At 36.9% G+C, this 14585-nt stretch overlaps 1 protein-coding gene across 5 annotated transcripts; it reads right to left on the bottom strand.

Moving 5' to 3' along the window:
- Positions 1-84: 84 nt before the first annotated feature.
- On the bottom strand, positions 85-14342 carry LOC127618483 (beta-1,4-galactosyltransferase 3-like). Of its 5 annotated transcripts, none has more exons than XM_052090955.1 (8): positions 14072-14342; positions 13770-13860; positions 11134-11611; positions 9895-10130; positions 9117-9307; positions 6752-6874; positions 3007-3111; positions 85-2870 (listed from the first exon to the last, which is right to left on the bottom strand). In XM_052090955.1, exons 3-8 carry the CDS (start codon positions 11393-11395, stop codon positions 2555-2557), a joined length of 1233 nt encoding a protein of 410 aa, XP_051946915.1. In that variant the 5' UTR covers positions 11396-11611; positions 13770-13860; positions 14072-14342; the 3' UTR covers positions 85-2554. The 5 variants fall into 5 exon arrangements, with proteins under 5 accessions (XP_051946915.1, XP_051946916.1, XP_051946914.1 ...); XM_052090956.1 differs by having other exon boundaries at positions 13770-13838; XM_052090954.1 differs by having other exon boundaries at positions 13770-14342.
- Positions 14343-14585: the final 243 nt, after the last annotated feature.

Genomic DNA, 14585 nt, shown 5'->3' with positions numbered 1-14585 from the left:
TTTCATAATCCACTGTTATCTGTATAACATTAATATCCTCAAAATAACAACATCAGATATTTTCAATATTTTATCTTTATTTGCTCAATAAATGCACTGACACACCTGTAGTCCCCTTAGAACACATCATCTGCTTGATTCACTAGTCATCGGTTTATATTTTTGGTGCTTGGCAGCAAAAAAGAGATTTTAACACCAGCAGACACTGTAAGCTCGGGGAACTGGAGGTGAATCCTGCAAGTCAGTCTCAGAACCAAAGACCACTCTCTGATGAAAAACATACAATCAAAAGGTTACATAGTCAGGTCACAATGTTGTATGTCTACAATGCATTTATTCACATGATTACAGATCAATTGTACTTGCATCCTATCTATGGCAGCAGGCAGCTTTTAAACCTTTACGTAACTGACACTGGCAAAGCTTCAACCTACGAGTCAATTGGGGTGACATTTGGAAACATCATAGTCTTTTTTTATACAGCATATAAAAAAAATAAAAATCAACAGTCAATCATGGTCAAAGGAACACATTTGAATCAACATATTGTGTGATCAAACATAAAAAAAATAATAAACAACTCTCAAAATCATATTTTTTTTACACAGTAAATCACCTCAAAATAGTAAATATTGGTTCCAGTAGCTAGAGCCCACTACCAAATGTCAGATTCAAATCTATGTACTTTTATTAAATATATACTAATCTTGCAAATATGTTAAGAGTAAAGACATTTCTCTGCCACATGCAAGCATATTTCGGATTGCTGTCTTAATTGATATCTTTAAACAAAATAGTGGCAAATAATATTTTCATCTCATAGTTATACCTTTGCTAGTTTTAATAACAAATAAAGAAAAGGTGAGGCTCAATGAACAACTTGTCTCTTCAATCTAAGCACAGTATCAAAATCAGAAAACAAAAATGTACTCAAACTTTAAATGTTTATCTAGGTGTGAAATATGTTGCACATACTGTACAATGAGTAAGATATGCATTATGATCAAGTGAATTTCCAGTGAGCAGCTTTCTCTGTGTGACTAGGCAAAACCATTTCCATAAAAATCAGATTAAAGCATGTTAAGACCATCATTAACAGTAAATTATATTTCCGTGTAGGACATATTCACTGTTCTAGGTTAATTTTTGTCTTAAGTTTATAGTACGTTGTGGTGGAAAATAATGCCAAGGTAGTGCTACAGTCCAACCTATTTTTGACTCCCTGTACTCACTTTAACTTACCTTGACCCGTTTTCCCATAACCTGTTTAATTTCTATAAAATAGCAAAATATGCAGGATTTTTTACATTAAAGTCACACTTTCAACCTAAATCATTAAATATATTCCATTTAACAGAAACATCTGCATTAAAACATAGTATGTAATGCCTGAAATCAAAGCTATCTTTTAATAACCTAACTTCTATATGCTTATCCCAGTGATTGTCTACAATCAAAACTGAACCCAAAGGCACCACACAATACCTAAAATAAACATACTCGTACACTGCATCATTGATAGGTATCCGAGCAGCTAAAACAGAACATAAACCAGTGTTAACTGGTATCAAATATCACACTTTGTAATTTCTAAATAAGACCAAAAATAGAGCACAGTGATACAAGTCTGCTCAAGCACTAGACCACAAAGCAGTGTGTGCAGATTAAAGAGAAAAAAAAGAGAGAGAAATAGATAAGGATGTGGAATAAGCACTGACCTCTAGTATTAAACATGTCATAATAACCATAGTGAGTAGTAATCATTTTTAACAGAGTCATAGCCAGTGTTAGGTGTAATCTGATTACAAAGTAATGTTACTGTAATTCGATTACTTTTCAGTCAAAATGTAGTGTAACATAACATTTAATTTAGACTAGTTACTGATTTTCAATTACTTTTAAGTACATTACTAAGGTACATTTTTTTATTTTTAATAATACTATGTAAATACATTTAAAACATGAATTACGTTCCCAAATTCATCCATTCACAGAAGGAAACATGGAAGAAATAGTCATTTTTTTAATTTGTTGAGCAGAAATATATTTTATAAATATATATATATATATATATATTTTTTTTTTGAGAAGTAATTAGTAAATTGTAGTGGACTACTTTTAAGTAACTTACCCAACACTGGTCATGGCATGTTAACAATAGACTAGTTCAAGGGCAAGAAAAGGCACAGAAAAACAGACCCACACAGTGGGGTAAAGAGCAGCAGCTGGCAGCAGGATGCCTCAAAAAACACACAGGACTTGCACGGTTATTGTAGTTTATCGATAGAACACGTTCAAGAGCATTTTACAACTCTGCCCAGTCTCAAACAGCAAATAATTCCAGACTTGTGCAAATGTCAGCATTTCAGTGTTTGAAGACATTCAGAGATGGCTGAACACCTTCAGTGAAATGAAATTGTCTGTGAGAATGCTTAGCAATGCTTCACAACAAAATCCATGTAAAAATAAAGAACAAACTGGTATTCCTCCCATCAGTTATCCAAAAACAATTCACCCTGTAAGCAACTGCGGTGTGGGAACTTGATTATCGATATCATCCTACTTCTCGTTTCACAGGAGCATTCTGAAGAGCATTTGAACTTTCGTTATTGGCTTTCAAATGGGAGCGTTCTAATTTTGGAGCATTTGTGGAGGCCACACCCACTTTAGTCTTGGTCTTATTAGTGAGTGTGGCTTGAAGCTCTGACTTCAGGGGCAGAGCCTTTACAGGGGGATGAAGGGGATCATTCCCAATGTTGACTGATAAATTAGTGTATAATGGCTCTAGATCTTTGGACAGGAGCTCATACGTAAGCGAGTTCAGTCCATCTGATCGCCAGTTCAGTCTGGTGCGCTTCAGCAAGTCAAACCTATGAGAGTGAATTCATGAAGGGGAGCAGATTCAATAAACAGACTGAATAAATTGAGATGAACACATTAAATAAGAATTTCCAATGAGGTTTCATGATATGGCTGCAAAAACAACAAAAGGCCAAGTGAACTCACCTTCTAGGGTTTTGCTCATTACCCTGATCTCCTTTATGTTTGATCATCTTGTAATGACCAATGGCCAAAGGGGGGCGCATTATCTTCATTCCAGAGAGACGGACTCTGCAGACAAAACCACAGGGCAAGTAGAGATAGTAATATAGAAAAAAAACTTCCAGAAGTAAGATGATGTGAATTAACAGGCAGACAAAGACAAAAGAGAGCAGCACAAAGCACAGCAAGCAAACCACTTTCAGCAGAGTCCGCAAGGTGGACCAGATGTATGTTTAAAATAAACACTGTTGTTGAGGATCCTTTAAAAGACTCTTACCACAAATTTACCACAAATTTACTGATCAAAACACATGAATGATACTTTCGGAAGAACAGAAAAGTTACTCACTCTCAACTTGTCCCAAAACCGCATGACTTTCTTCCGTGAATTACAAAAGGAGTTGGTAGACTAGAATGTACACACATCCCCTTTTAAATACAAAATAAATATTGAACATGGATGTTGAGCTCTAAAAGGGCAAAAAAAAAAGAATACTAAAAAAAACTGCTTCATAAGTCTTGGAATATAGCGCACAAGCTGTTTTTTTTTTTTGGTACCATTTTTTTTTTTTTTTTAGAGCTGTGGTCACTATTAAGGGTGAAAAGTTTTCCAAATGAATTGTTCTCCTTTTGTGTTCCACAGAAAAAAGCAGACAGGTCTAAATGTCATGAGTAAGAAAAAAAACCTATTCCTATTCCCAATATAAAATACCAAATACTGCTTAAAAGTTTAAAGGAATAGTTCTCACAAAATTTTAAATCTCTATTTTTCATACCCTTGTTGTCCAAAACTCTTAAGACTTTCTTCCATGGAACACAACTGAAGATATTTTGATGAAGATATGAGGTGTTTTTGTCCATACAGTGCAAGTGAATGGTGATTACATTTTAAAGTTCCAAAAAAGCACATAAAAAGGCAGCATAAAAGTAATCCATAAGACAATCAATGTCTTTTGAAGTAATCCTATACATTTTGGGTGAGAACAGACCACAATGCAACTCTTTTTTTCACTACAAGTCTTGACGTCAGCATTCTTCTTGGCGATCATCGTTTCAAGCTCGATTACACTTACTAGCACCAACTAACTTTCCGCATGTGTCAAGCACTAGGAAGTGTAAACAAGCTTGAAATTGTGATCATGCCAAGATAGATTTAGGTCTTTTCTCACCCAAAATCGACTGGATTGCTTCAGATGACATGGATTAAACCACTGGGTCTTATGGATTACTTTTATGCTGCTTCTATCTCCTTTTTGCAGTTGAAAATTTGGTCACCATTCACTTGCATTGTATGAACAAACAGACATCATATCTCCAAAATATCCTGGTTTGTGTTCCACAGAAGAAAGTCCTACAAGTTTGAGACGACATAAGGAGTAAATAAAGAACACAATTTTTGGGTGAACTATTCCTTCAAGCAGGTTCATCTAAAGGTGGCGAGTCTAAACAAGGTTTTAAATTTAGGTTCTCACCTCTGGGTCAGGCCAACACATCAAACTGATGGCCACTTAACATGTCAATCAGGTTTTCAAATTACCACTAGCTGAACGTTTGCAAACAACATATTTAAAGTTCAGTTTCTCAATAAAGATTTGAGAAGTCTTGTCCTAAATTATTGTGATTATTTCAAACAAGCTTCTCCACTTTTTTCATTTGATTTCTGGACAAGGACTTTTATTTATTTTAAAGATTAAAAAAATATATATTTTTGTTTTTATAAAAGCACTCAAAGAAAAAAACTCTAGCTGATGAAATATTATAGAGCTGCTCTGAAAATAAAAATGTATATTCAACTATAGACATATCCATTAATTTTCAACTATAGACATAACCATTAATTTTCCATGACATTTAAGATTGTATTTTTCCAGGCTTGGAAATCAGCATTTTAAAATTCCCTGATTTTTGCCGGTTTTCCATGACCATGGAAACCCTTTGTGTTGCAAATTGTGTATACACACTAAAAGAAGAATACGAATAAACATGAATAAACTTGTCAAGGATGCTCCGCAGACCTCAGTGAGCATTACAGGTTGGGGCCATGACACAGAAGAAAGAACCAACTCCTCAACACTATAAATAAACCAATAAGCCTAACTTGATCTGGATTCAAGGCTTCAACAACTTGTAGACTTTAAATCATTTTCAGTAAGTTTCTCATTGTCACAAAAATAAAATTACTTGAACTTGTAATCGAATCAAAAAGCAATCACAACTGAAGCAATAATGAAATCTAAATTGCGAGTCAGCGTTTGAAGCCTTGAGTCCAAACTAGTGATTCATGCAAGTACTTACTGGTCCCTCCTGTGGCTATGCGGGGGAGGGTATGAGGGATAGATGAATGCAGTGAAAATGAGAATAATGACAAGAAACAAATGTGAATGTGAAATAAAATTAAAAAAGAAAGTTGAAGGAGAGCTGACAGACATGCAACAAATGCTTAACAAGATGCATATCTGATGTAGATGTTCCAATTACTGTGATTTAGACATCAGTCTGTACTTCAGGAATGTTAAGATACCAAAATGTTTGCAGTCGATACCAATATTAGAGCAATTTCACAATTCTTATTCCAATTTGGATACCACAAAAACTGATGTACATATAATTAAACAAATGAATATTCTCTCATCATTTACTCACCCTCATGCCATTCCAAGTAAGTATGACTGACTTCTGCTGAACACAATATCTAAGCTCTGTAGGTCCAAACAATAGCAAGTGAATAATGGCCAGAACTTTGAAGCTCCAAAAATCACAAAGGCAGCATAAAAATAATCCATATGACTACAGTGGTTAAATATGTCTTCTGAAGTGATGCAATCACTTTTGGTGAGAAATAATCAATATTCAAGTCTTTTTTTTACTATTAATCTCCACATTACCTTTCAGAATATGTTAAATTGAAAGTGGAGATTTATGGTAAAAGGTACTTAAATATCGACCCGTTTCTCACCCGTTTTATCATATAGCTTCAGAAGACATACATTTACTCACTGGAGTCATATGAATTACATTTATGCTGCCTTTGTGATTTTTGGAGCTTCAAAGTTCTGGCCACCATTCTCTTGCATTGTGTGGACCAACAGAGCTGAAATATTCTTCTAAACATCTTTGTGTTCAGCAAAAGAAAAAAAAAAAAGACACATCTGGGATGGCATGAAAGTGAGTAAAAGATCATTTTCATTTTTGTGCGAACTATCCCTTAAAATAAATACAAATAAATTGCACTTTAAATAAAGAGTGCAATATTTTCAGGTATCCAACAGCAGTATCATCTATTCAAATGAACATTCAGATATAAAAATAAATGTGTAAAACAAATCAGTGTGATATATTATCAGCCCTGTTAATCCATTAAACTATCAAATTACAGTACTTGATTTCCGATAAAAATAAAAAAAAAATCAGTTAATGACAGCCCTTCAAATAACAATAATTCAATATATAATCATTCAAATAAAATAATTCCTTTAGGCCTTAACCTTGTGTTAATGTTAGATTGTAAAGCTCTTAAAGCTACTGAAGTTATTCAGCCAAGAGCAGTGAGAGGTTTGGACTTTTTGTTTGGGAAATGTTACATTTTTCAAGTTTAGTGTCACATTGGTACCCAAGTATAGTATTCTTTTGACTTCCTTTATGATGCTCATGCCAATGGTTCAAGAGTGTGAAACAGTGTGCATTTTAGACTGTATTCTGCTGTCCTCACCGAGCTGCGATGTCATCATCCTCCCCTCCCCAGCCCCAGTACTGGTTAGGAAAGCCATTCATTTTGAGGTACTGCTCTGGGGTTACAGCAGACACACCTCCAAAGTATTGCGAGTATGGAAGCCTGCGGTAGAGTCAGAGTGGGTGATTTGGTAAGGCACACAGAAAATAAGGTCATCTGTCTTTACCAGCCTTCATCAATCATTCCATCTGAAGTGTCAAAGCTTCCCAAGCAGTTTAACGCTAGTCTATACGTCTGCATTACATCTACACAGTCATTTTGTAGGGGTTAATAGAAGCTGGATAGCCTATCAAATAACCAAGAATATTGATTAAATGGTGTAATGATGTCCTAGGTTATGTTTGGAATCACATACTGGCATACTACTTTTGCCATTTCTGCTGTATATATTATGTATGCATTTCCCATGTGACAAATGAACCAGCTGAGGTAATAACTGCAATTTTCTTTTTCTTGACTCGTTTTTCTTTTAGAAGAAATCAGGAAGGGGGCAAATAATTTTTCACAGCGCTGTATCTGTCTTTTTGCATGCTCATCTCTCCATTTATCTACATAAGGACTAACTTCTGGGTCGTGTCTAAATGGTTTACAGCCTTTAGTGGATAACAGAGGTCATGAAGTGTATATACAGAATATGTTTTGTTTTTTCTCTACAATCTTTTCCTTCCCAGTGAATGTTTCTATCTAGGACATTGCAACTGCAGACTCTGTGATCAGAGATATGCAGACCTGGATGTCACTTCATGAGATCAGACCCATGTGTTTTCTGCATACACTGTGTCAGAACTGATAAAGGAGAGACATTATTAAACTTTATAGTCTATTGAACCATGTACGAAGCAGAAGAGGTATGTTTTTTTTTGCTTCTAGAAGTTTTCTAATATTTAATCATTTTTACAGATTTTCTCTAGAATGTGATGGGTTAAGATATATTAATCCTTGAATTCACTTGATTTCACACAGATTTGGAACTATAGCAAATGCAATTATTTTATATACAGGTTAATTATTTTTAAAGTGTATTACATGGTCTCTGACTTGGGCATATTGAGAGTACAAAACAAATTAGCCAGTAAATTTGAGTGTTTATACTGATATACTGTTTTTACTGGCTGCAAACATAAAAGTAAAATGAATGAAAAACAAAATATTCACTTACCAGCATGTCTTTTCAGTTTCAATATGATAAAATTAGGGACAACGGGTCTTATTATCAAACTTGTATAACTAAAGGTTTTAGACACTTCAGGTCTAAAGGCCCTGGCACACTTCATACAAAATAACGAACAGGCGTGACCTCATTAGAACAAAATCTGGCCAAAATTGTGTTTGTGTTAATTTCTGTGGTTCATAACAGCTTGCCAGCACAAACTTTCAGGAAAACTTTGAAACGGCTGCTAAAAACCTTCTTACTGCCATTGGTCCACACATTCGGTAGGTGTAACTTGGAGCTCCACCAACTTTAAGGTCAACTTAACATGGTACGACAACTAATTCTCATTCAGTTAGTTAAGATCAGTCAACATGAACACACCATGGTGCAGATTTTTTAGCGAGCTGGTGCTAAATGTACTACATCTGTGTGATCATTCACGTAGAGACATTTTCCAAGAACATATGCTATTTTCTTTGTTTAATCTACTCAAATACTCTAAGTGCTCATACACTTTTTTTTTTATATATGCTGCTTCACTTATGTACCATCTGCAGCAAAACCATTCACACATGTACCCAAAGATATAATTCTTTTGTCTGATTTCTTCCCATTAACACTATTATACATCAATTTTCACAGTAGTATCAGTGTCATCATACACTTCAATAACAGAGGGTTACAAGCAGCTTATACAGTATTATGGCTGCATATAGCATTAGTAAATAAGCTCAATGAATGCAGAATATAAACATGACAAATTACCTACTGCGCGCATATATATATATATATATATTACTTAAAATCATTGAGTGGTTAAAACAGCTTCTTTGCATATCTTGTGTGAACTCTACTAACAGAATGAGGCATGATAACACATTTTAATGTCACATTAGTTTAGGTTTTACATGTAGTTTTTGGCATTCTCATTTTTAAACACTCCTCTAAACACCTCCCCCAGTGGTGTGCTGTTGCTCAACAGTTTCAAATTTCTTTTTGGCTTGGAGCAAAGAACGAAGAACTTCTCCATGAGTATGCAGGTGCTTTAAGTTCTTCCTTAAATTCTTCAGTTAAGACCAGACAAGTTCTAGTGTCCCAACTAAAATTGCTGTCTTTACTAAAAAGATAGGATTGTAGAGTTACGGGCCTGGTACATAAACCCAAGAAAACTGGTAATAGAGGGTAGGGTACCTGTATCTGAACTTGTCCATAGCCACGGATAGGTGTGTAGGATACTGGGGGTGACAGGTGTAAGTATTGTGGTCATTTTCAGGGAGCAGGTCTACATCATGCAGGAAAATACAGCTCCAGTCCTCCTCTTTCAGTGCCTCACGCACCCCGACATTCAGCAATTTTGCCCGGTTAAACGTAGAATTACCTGACTGATAACAAAGACCAAGTAAATCAAGTGTACACAAATGCATTCTTCAAAATAATAGAACCCTGACAAAGCGTGAATGGACTATGAAGTACTACATGGCCCAAAGTATGAAAACATTTGTGTGCTTTTAAGTGTGCTTATCTGTTCCAAAATGGCAACGCCCCTAAGCACAAAGTAAGGTCCAGAAATGAATACTTTACGGAGTCTGGTACGGAAGAATTTGAACGGTCTGCACAAAGTCTAGAACTGAACCCCAATGAACACCATTGTGATAACAGTAATGGCAATTGTGAGCTAGACAGTGCTTGACCTCACTCATGCTGTCCCTGCAGCCATGTTCCAACATCTAGTGGAAAGCCTTCCCAGAAGAGTGGAAGCTATTGTAGGAAAGGAAAGACCAACTCCCTATTAATGCCCATGGTTTTAAAATGAAATGTTCAATAAGCACAAATGTGTGTGGTGTTCGGGTGCCAACATGCTTTTGGCCATTTAGTGCACGTTTACTCTGTCCCAGCTACTTCCCATAATTACTGCTTGGATTCCTTCATACAATGGATGAAGCAAGTCAGCGTAAAATGAAAAAGAGACCTGGTGCACAATGTAAATGCCGTAGTGGACCTGCTGGCGCTGCAGGAAAGCGTGCAGATGGTAGAGGAGGGCGCGGAGGTGGGTCTGCCGGTTCCGGTAGGGGATCACGATGGCTGTGTGGTGACGTGGCTCACAGTCTGGAGGGCGGTAATGACCCCCTAAGGTCACCAAGGGGTTCTTCTCTTTTATCTCCTCCAGGGAGGGGGGTAAAGAGACATAGACAGAAACGGGGCCCACTAGCAGACAGCAGGGGAAAAGAGCACATGCACTTGTTGTTCTACATTAACATCAAAATAAAATAAAAATTCACCCAAAAATAAAAATTCTCTCATCATTTACTCACCCATGAGTAAATGCCATGAGTCTTATGTCAGAGTCTTATTTTTTTTTATGCTGCCTTTGTGCTTTAAAGTTTTGATCAATATTTACTTATGGACCAACAGAGTTGATACATTTTTCTAAAAATCTGACATTTTTGTTCAGCAGAAGAAAGAAGTCCTATACATCGGGGATGGCATGAGGGCGAGTAAATTATGAGAAAATTAACATTCTTGGGTGAACTATCCCTTTAACAGTTTAAAATGTAAAAGGTAAATTGTGTCGTTGCAATTTTTATCCAATATAAATTACCTAATCCAAAACTGACCTATTTCCCAAAGGTGAAGTGTATAATTTATGAGTCACCAAGCAAAAATGCAAAATGTATGATTGTTTTTAAAAACCGGTTTCACAAACACTTCTCCCATTAGGTGAGCAAACAGAGATTACCCTTAAGTCACGTCCATTGTTTGATCCAATGTTGCCATGTTGGACTGCTTAAACAAATGTTTTGATAGCACCACAGAGCCACAGAATTTACAATAAATGGCTTACTTAAGTTGTCTCTGCACATTTAATGGATAATGGATTGTTCACCCAAAAACAAAAATTGTCAACATTTACTCAATCTCATATTGTTTCATATCTGTATGACTTTCTCCCATGGAACACAAAAGATGTTGCTCAGAATGTAAGCCTCAAACACCATTTTCACAATGTGTGGAAAAAATATGAAAGTCAATAGTGACTGAGGCTAACATTCTGAGCAACATCTTTTGTCATATAGGTTTGAAAGAACATGGGGGTGAGTAAAAGATGACAGAATTTGTTTTATTTTTGGGTGAACTTTACTTTTAAATCAAAAGATAGGATTTTTTTTTTTTTTTTTTTAACTTATAGTTAAATATTAATTGTATATACCCAGCAGTGGAGAGGGCAGAATACAGTGTCTGAGCAGCTGTTCTGGTCTACTGGGTCCTGGGTGGTGGAGCAGAAGAGAGCTGAGGTTGGTGTAGACGTCATGCGGTCGAGAGTAGTCGAACTCCGGCTCAGTGGAATGAACCAAAACAGACACTAGGCCACGAAAACCTCCCAGGGAGAAATAGAGGACAAATGCGAACTGGAAGCCCACCAACAGAGCCAGAGTGCAGGGGGAGTCCAGTGCTCGACCGCAGCACACCATTATGACATCAGACACAGAACAGGAGTGACAGGGTGAGTGAGAAAGGAAGGGAGGAAAGGAAAGTCAATGGGATGGAGAAGAGAGAGATTAGAGAGGAGAGATGCAGTGAGGAGGGAGTAATAGGCATGAGAGAAAGGAGAGGGGAATGATAGCAGGGGTGACTAGGAGAAATAAAGTTAGCTCTAGGGAGGACATCTACGGCACGAGTGGGAGTCACTGGAAAAAACAGAGGAACACCAAAATCAATAGTGATAAATCCAACAGATCTAACTACAAAGTAGGGATGGGCACAAGTACTCGAGCACTAAGACGTGGCATCAATAATAGATCATGAAAACGTACAATAATCAAAACAAAGAGTGTAATTAACCATGTTTTGAACACCGGTCTCTGCAAAACTTCTGCTAAACATGATTTATTCTAATTTAAAATGTAAGAACTTTGACTCATTAATGGATTTCTTTTTAATAAAAAAAGTGAACGTCTGGCACACGTGGCAGTGGACACAATGCACTGAAGCAGCGCATATTTACATTTACATTTATGCATTTGGCAGACGCTTTTATCCAAAGCGACTTACAGTGCACTTATTACAGGAACAATCCCCCCAGAGCAACCTGGAGTTAAGTGCCTTGCACAAGGACACAATGGTGGTGGCTGTGAGGATCGAACCAGCGACCTTCTGATTAACAGTTATGTGCCTTAGCCCACTACACCACCACCACTCCATTTTAAATAAGACACAAGGCAAGTGTTAAAACCGTTAAAACGAGTGATTCAAAAATCTAGAATGAGCGCAGCTAAATGGAACAGAATTCAGCATCTTCAAACTGAACTTTAACATAAAAACACAGCCAACTGCAATTTGAAAATAGACAGTTCAGGCAGTCACTAAAAAAGCTGGTGCGTGCTTACTAAGATTACTACTGTAACCTGAAGAACAGACAGAGGGCAAATTCCAAATGGAAGTGAGCATCCCAATGCCCTACTCCCTTCGAAGGGCTGAGCCCTTGAAGTGGGAACTCTGAAGGGAGCAGGGCACTCATGTCTCATGTGTGGCCATTTGGAACACCACTGATGAAGGAAGCAATGAAAGGCATCCGTCACTTCCACTTCATCTGAAACATCACCATGACAACACAGTGCAGCAGTTCTAACAACAAGAATCTCTTATTTATTGTGGACAACTTGTTGGGGCAAATAAATGTACTTTTTGTAATAGCTTTTTTTTTTTTCAAACATTGCCTTGTGTCTCATTTAAAATGGCTTACTGTTGCCGTTAATAGTAATAATAATATCTGTACATAAATGTATATCAAATACATGAATGAACGTTTCCCGCCGACGTTATTTGGTGCATGAGAGGTCTTAATAATACATAAATAATAATAAACCACAGGGTTTAGACTAGCCTACAGGAAAAATGGACCATGTTTTTGGAGTATCTCTCAGTTTATAGTCATCTAAGATCATATGTATGAGGACGAATGTACCCTTTGCTAGTGGCCTTGTGGAAGGGCCCTTCGTGGAGGGCTCGAGTTGCCTTACTTTTGTTTGGACCACCCCTTCCTGCAGTGCCCTTCAACGGCATAAAAACTCAGTTTGGAATTCGCCCAGAGATGCATGTTGTGCAAATTTTTTGTGGAGTCTGGCAAGCAGTTTTCACATAATGACAAAATATGATGCATTACATTTTGATTATGCAATCTTTTGTACATTTTGAAAAATATTATTTTATAACAACCTATAATAATGAATAGATGATACACTGGAACAACAAAACGTAATGCAGCAAACAAAGTCGTTTGTCAGACAGTTTATTAAATATACAGTTACGTACATGTCATTGCCCCTCGAGTACACCAATAGATCAAAATGCCCATCCCTATAGGAAGGCAAAAATGTAAAAACTTTTTATCCCTGAATAACAGTGACCCAGAGGAAAATTATATTGCTTGGATGTTGATTTTTATAGTTCTGGCATAATTAATTTACCTTCATATTGTTCCAAACCTGTATGAATTACTTTCTTCTGTGGAACACAATAGGAAAATGTGTGTACACTTTTAGACTCAACCATAGTTATCTTTAATTGCATCTTTTTTCAATACAACGAAAGTGAATGGTGACTGAGGCTAACACGCTGCCCAATATCTCCTTGTATGTTCCACTGATGACATGAAGTCACACAGGTTTAGAACAACACGAGGTTGGAGTACATGACTACAGAATTATTTATTTTTTTGGTTACCCATCCCTTTAAGTGAATGACTTCATTTGCTCTTCATTTAATCTCACTGCTGTTAGGAGAAACAATTGACATACAAACGAGACATAATTTGTAATTTTTCTGCCGAGTACAATGCCACTGTACCTGTGCATTTGAATGGTCATAGCTGGAAACACGTCCTTCTCATCTTGTCCATCACAAAACATTGTGCACCTTGAGAAGACAACCAGTTCAGCTGACTGGCAAGATGTCCTCATTATTTTCGAACCTAATCTAGCTCATATTTCTAAAAATATCATATAGTAATTGACTTAATATTATAAAAGACCCGCAGCAAAAATAATACTACCACCAGAGAAAAAAACAAGCCAAAGGGGAATGCGTGCAAAACGAGAAAATTACGTGTTTATTTTAATTCTTCCGGTCAAACGATTAATTTGACTCACCGATCTCAGCGACGTTTGATATCAAGCCTCAGGCTCCAGCGGCAGTCAATATCTAGGCCTTTATTCAGTATAAACAAACACGATTTTATTGAAAATCATTCCTCTATGTCGCACTCGACACAATGTATCACAACGCCCGCAGTCGCGTTGAGCGCGTCGCGACTCGCGCTACTGAACGGCATCCTCAGCGCATCTTTGCCGCGTGATTCCCGCTGGCAGACATGTTTGACCGGTGATAAGAGATTTTCGGCTCCACTGGGCGGAGTTTACATGCACATTTATGAGATTCCTCAAAGGTGTTTTCAAGGCAAGTCAGTCCACTCGGCGGCCATGTTGGGAACGCTCCCGGGCATCTATTTTCAGTGGATACAAGCGGCATGAAAGTACAGCTCCTACCTACTTGAATTAGGAAAGTCTCCAAAATCTCCAAAACGGTTGGTCAAGATTATAAATAAATAAAATATTTCAAATCAGCAGTTAAATCTGACAATTGTATCCACCTTTTTCCTGGGGG

The sequence above is a fragment of the Xyrauchen texanus genome, chromosome 25 (assembly GCF_025860055.1).
Source record: "Xyrauchen texanus isolate HMW12.3.18 chromosome 25, RBS_HiC_50CHRs, whole genome shotgun sequence".
Taxonomy (NCBI): Eukaryota; Metazoa; Chordata; class Actinopteri; order Cypriniformes; family Catostomidae; genus Xyrauchen; species Xyrauchen texanus.
The sequence above is the reverse complement of the archived record's forward strand: the minus strand, read 5'-3'. Positions and strand labels throughout refer to the sequence as shown.

Coding starts and splice junctions, on each gene's coding strand:
- LOC127618483 (XM_052090954.1), bottom strand. CDS start 11,395: ATGGTGTGCTGCGGTCGAGCACTGGACTCCCCCTGCACTCTGGCTCTG. Junction 10,131..11,133: donor TCTGCCCTCTCCACTGCTGG/GTATATACAATT, acceptor GCTGTCTGCTAG/TGGGCCCCGTTTCTGTCTAT. Junction 2,871..3,006: donor AATGAGCAAAACCCTAGAAG/GTGAGTTCACTT, acceptor TCACTCTCATAG/GTTTGACTTGCTGAAGCGCA.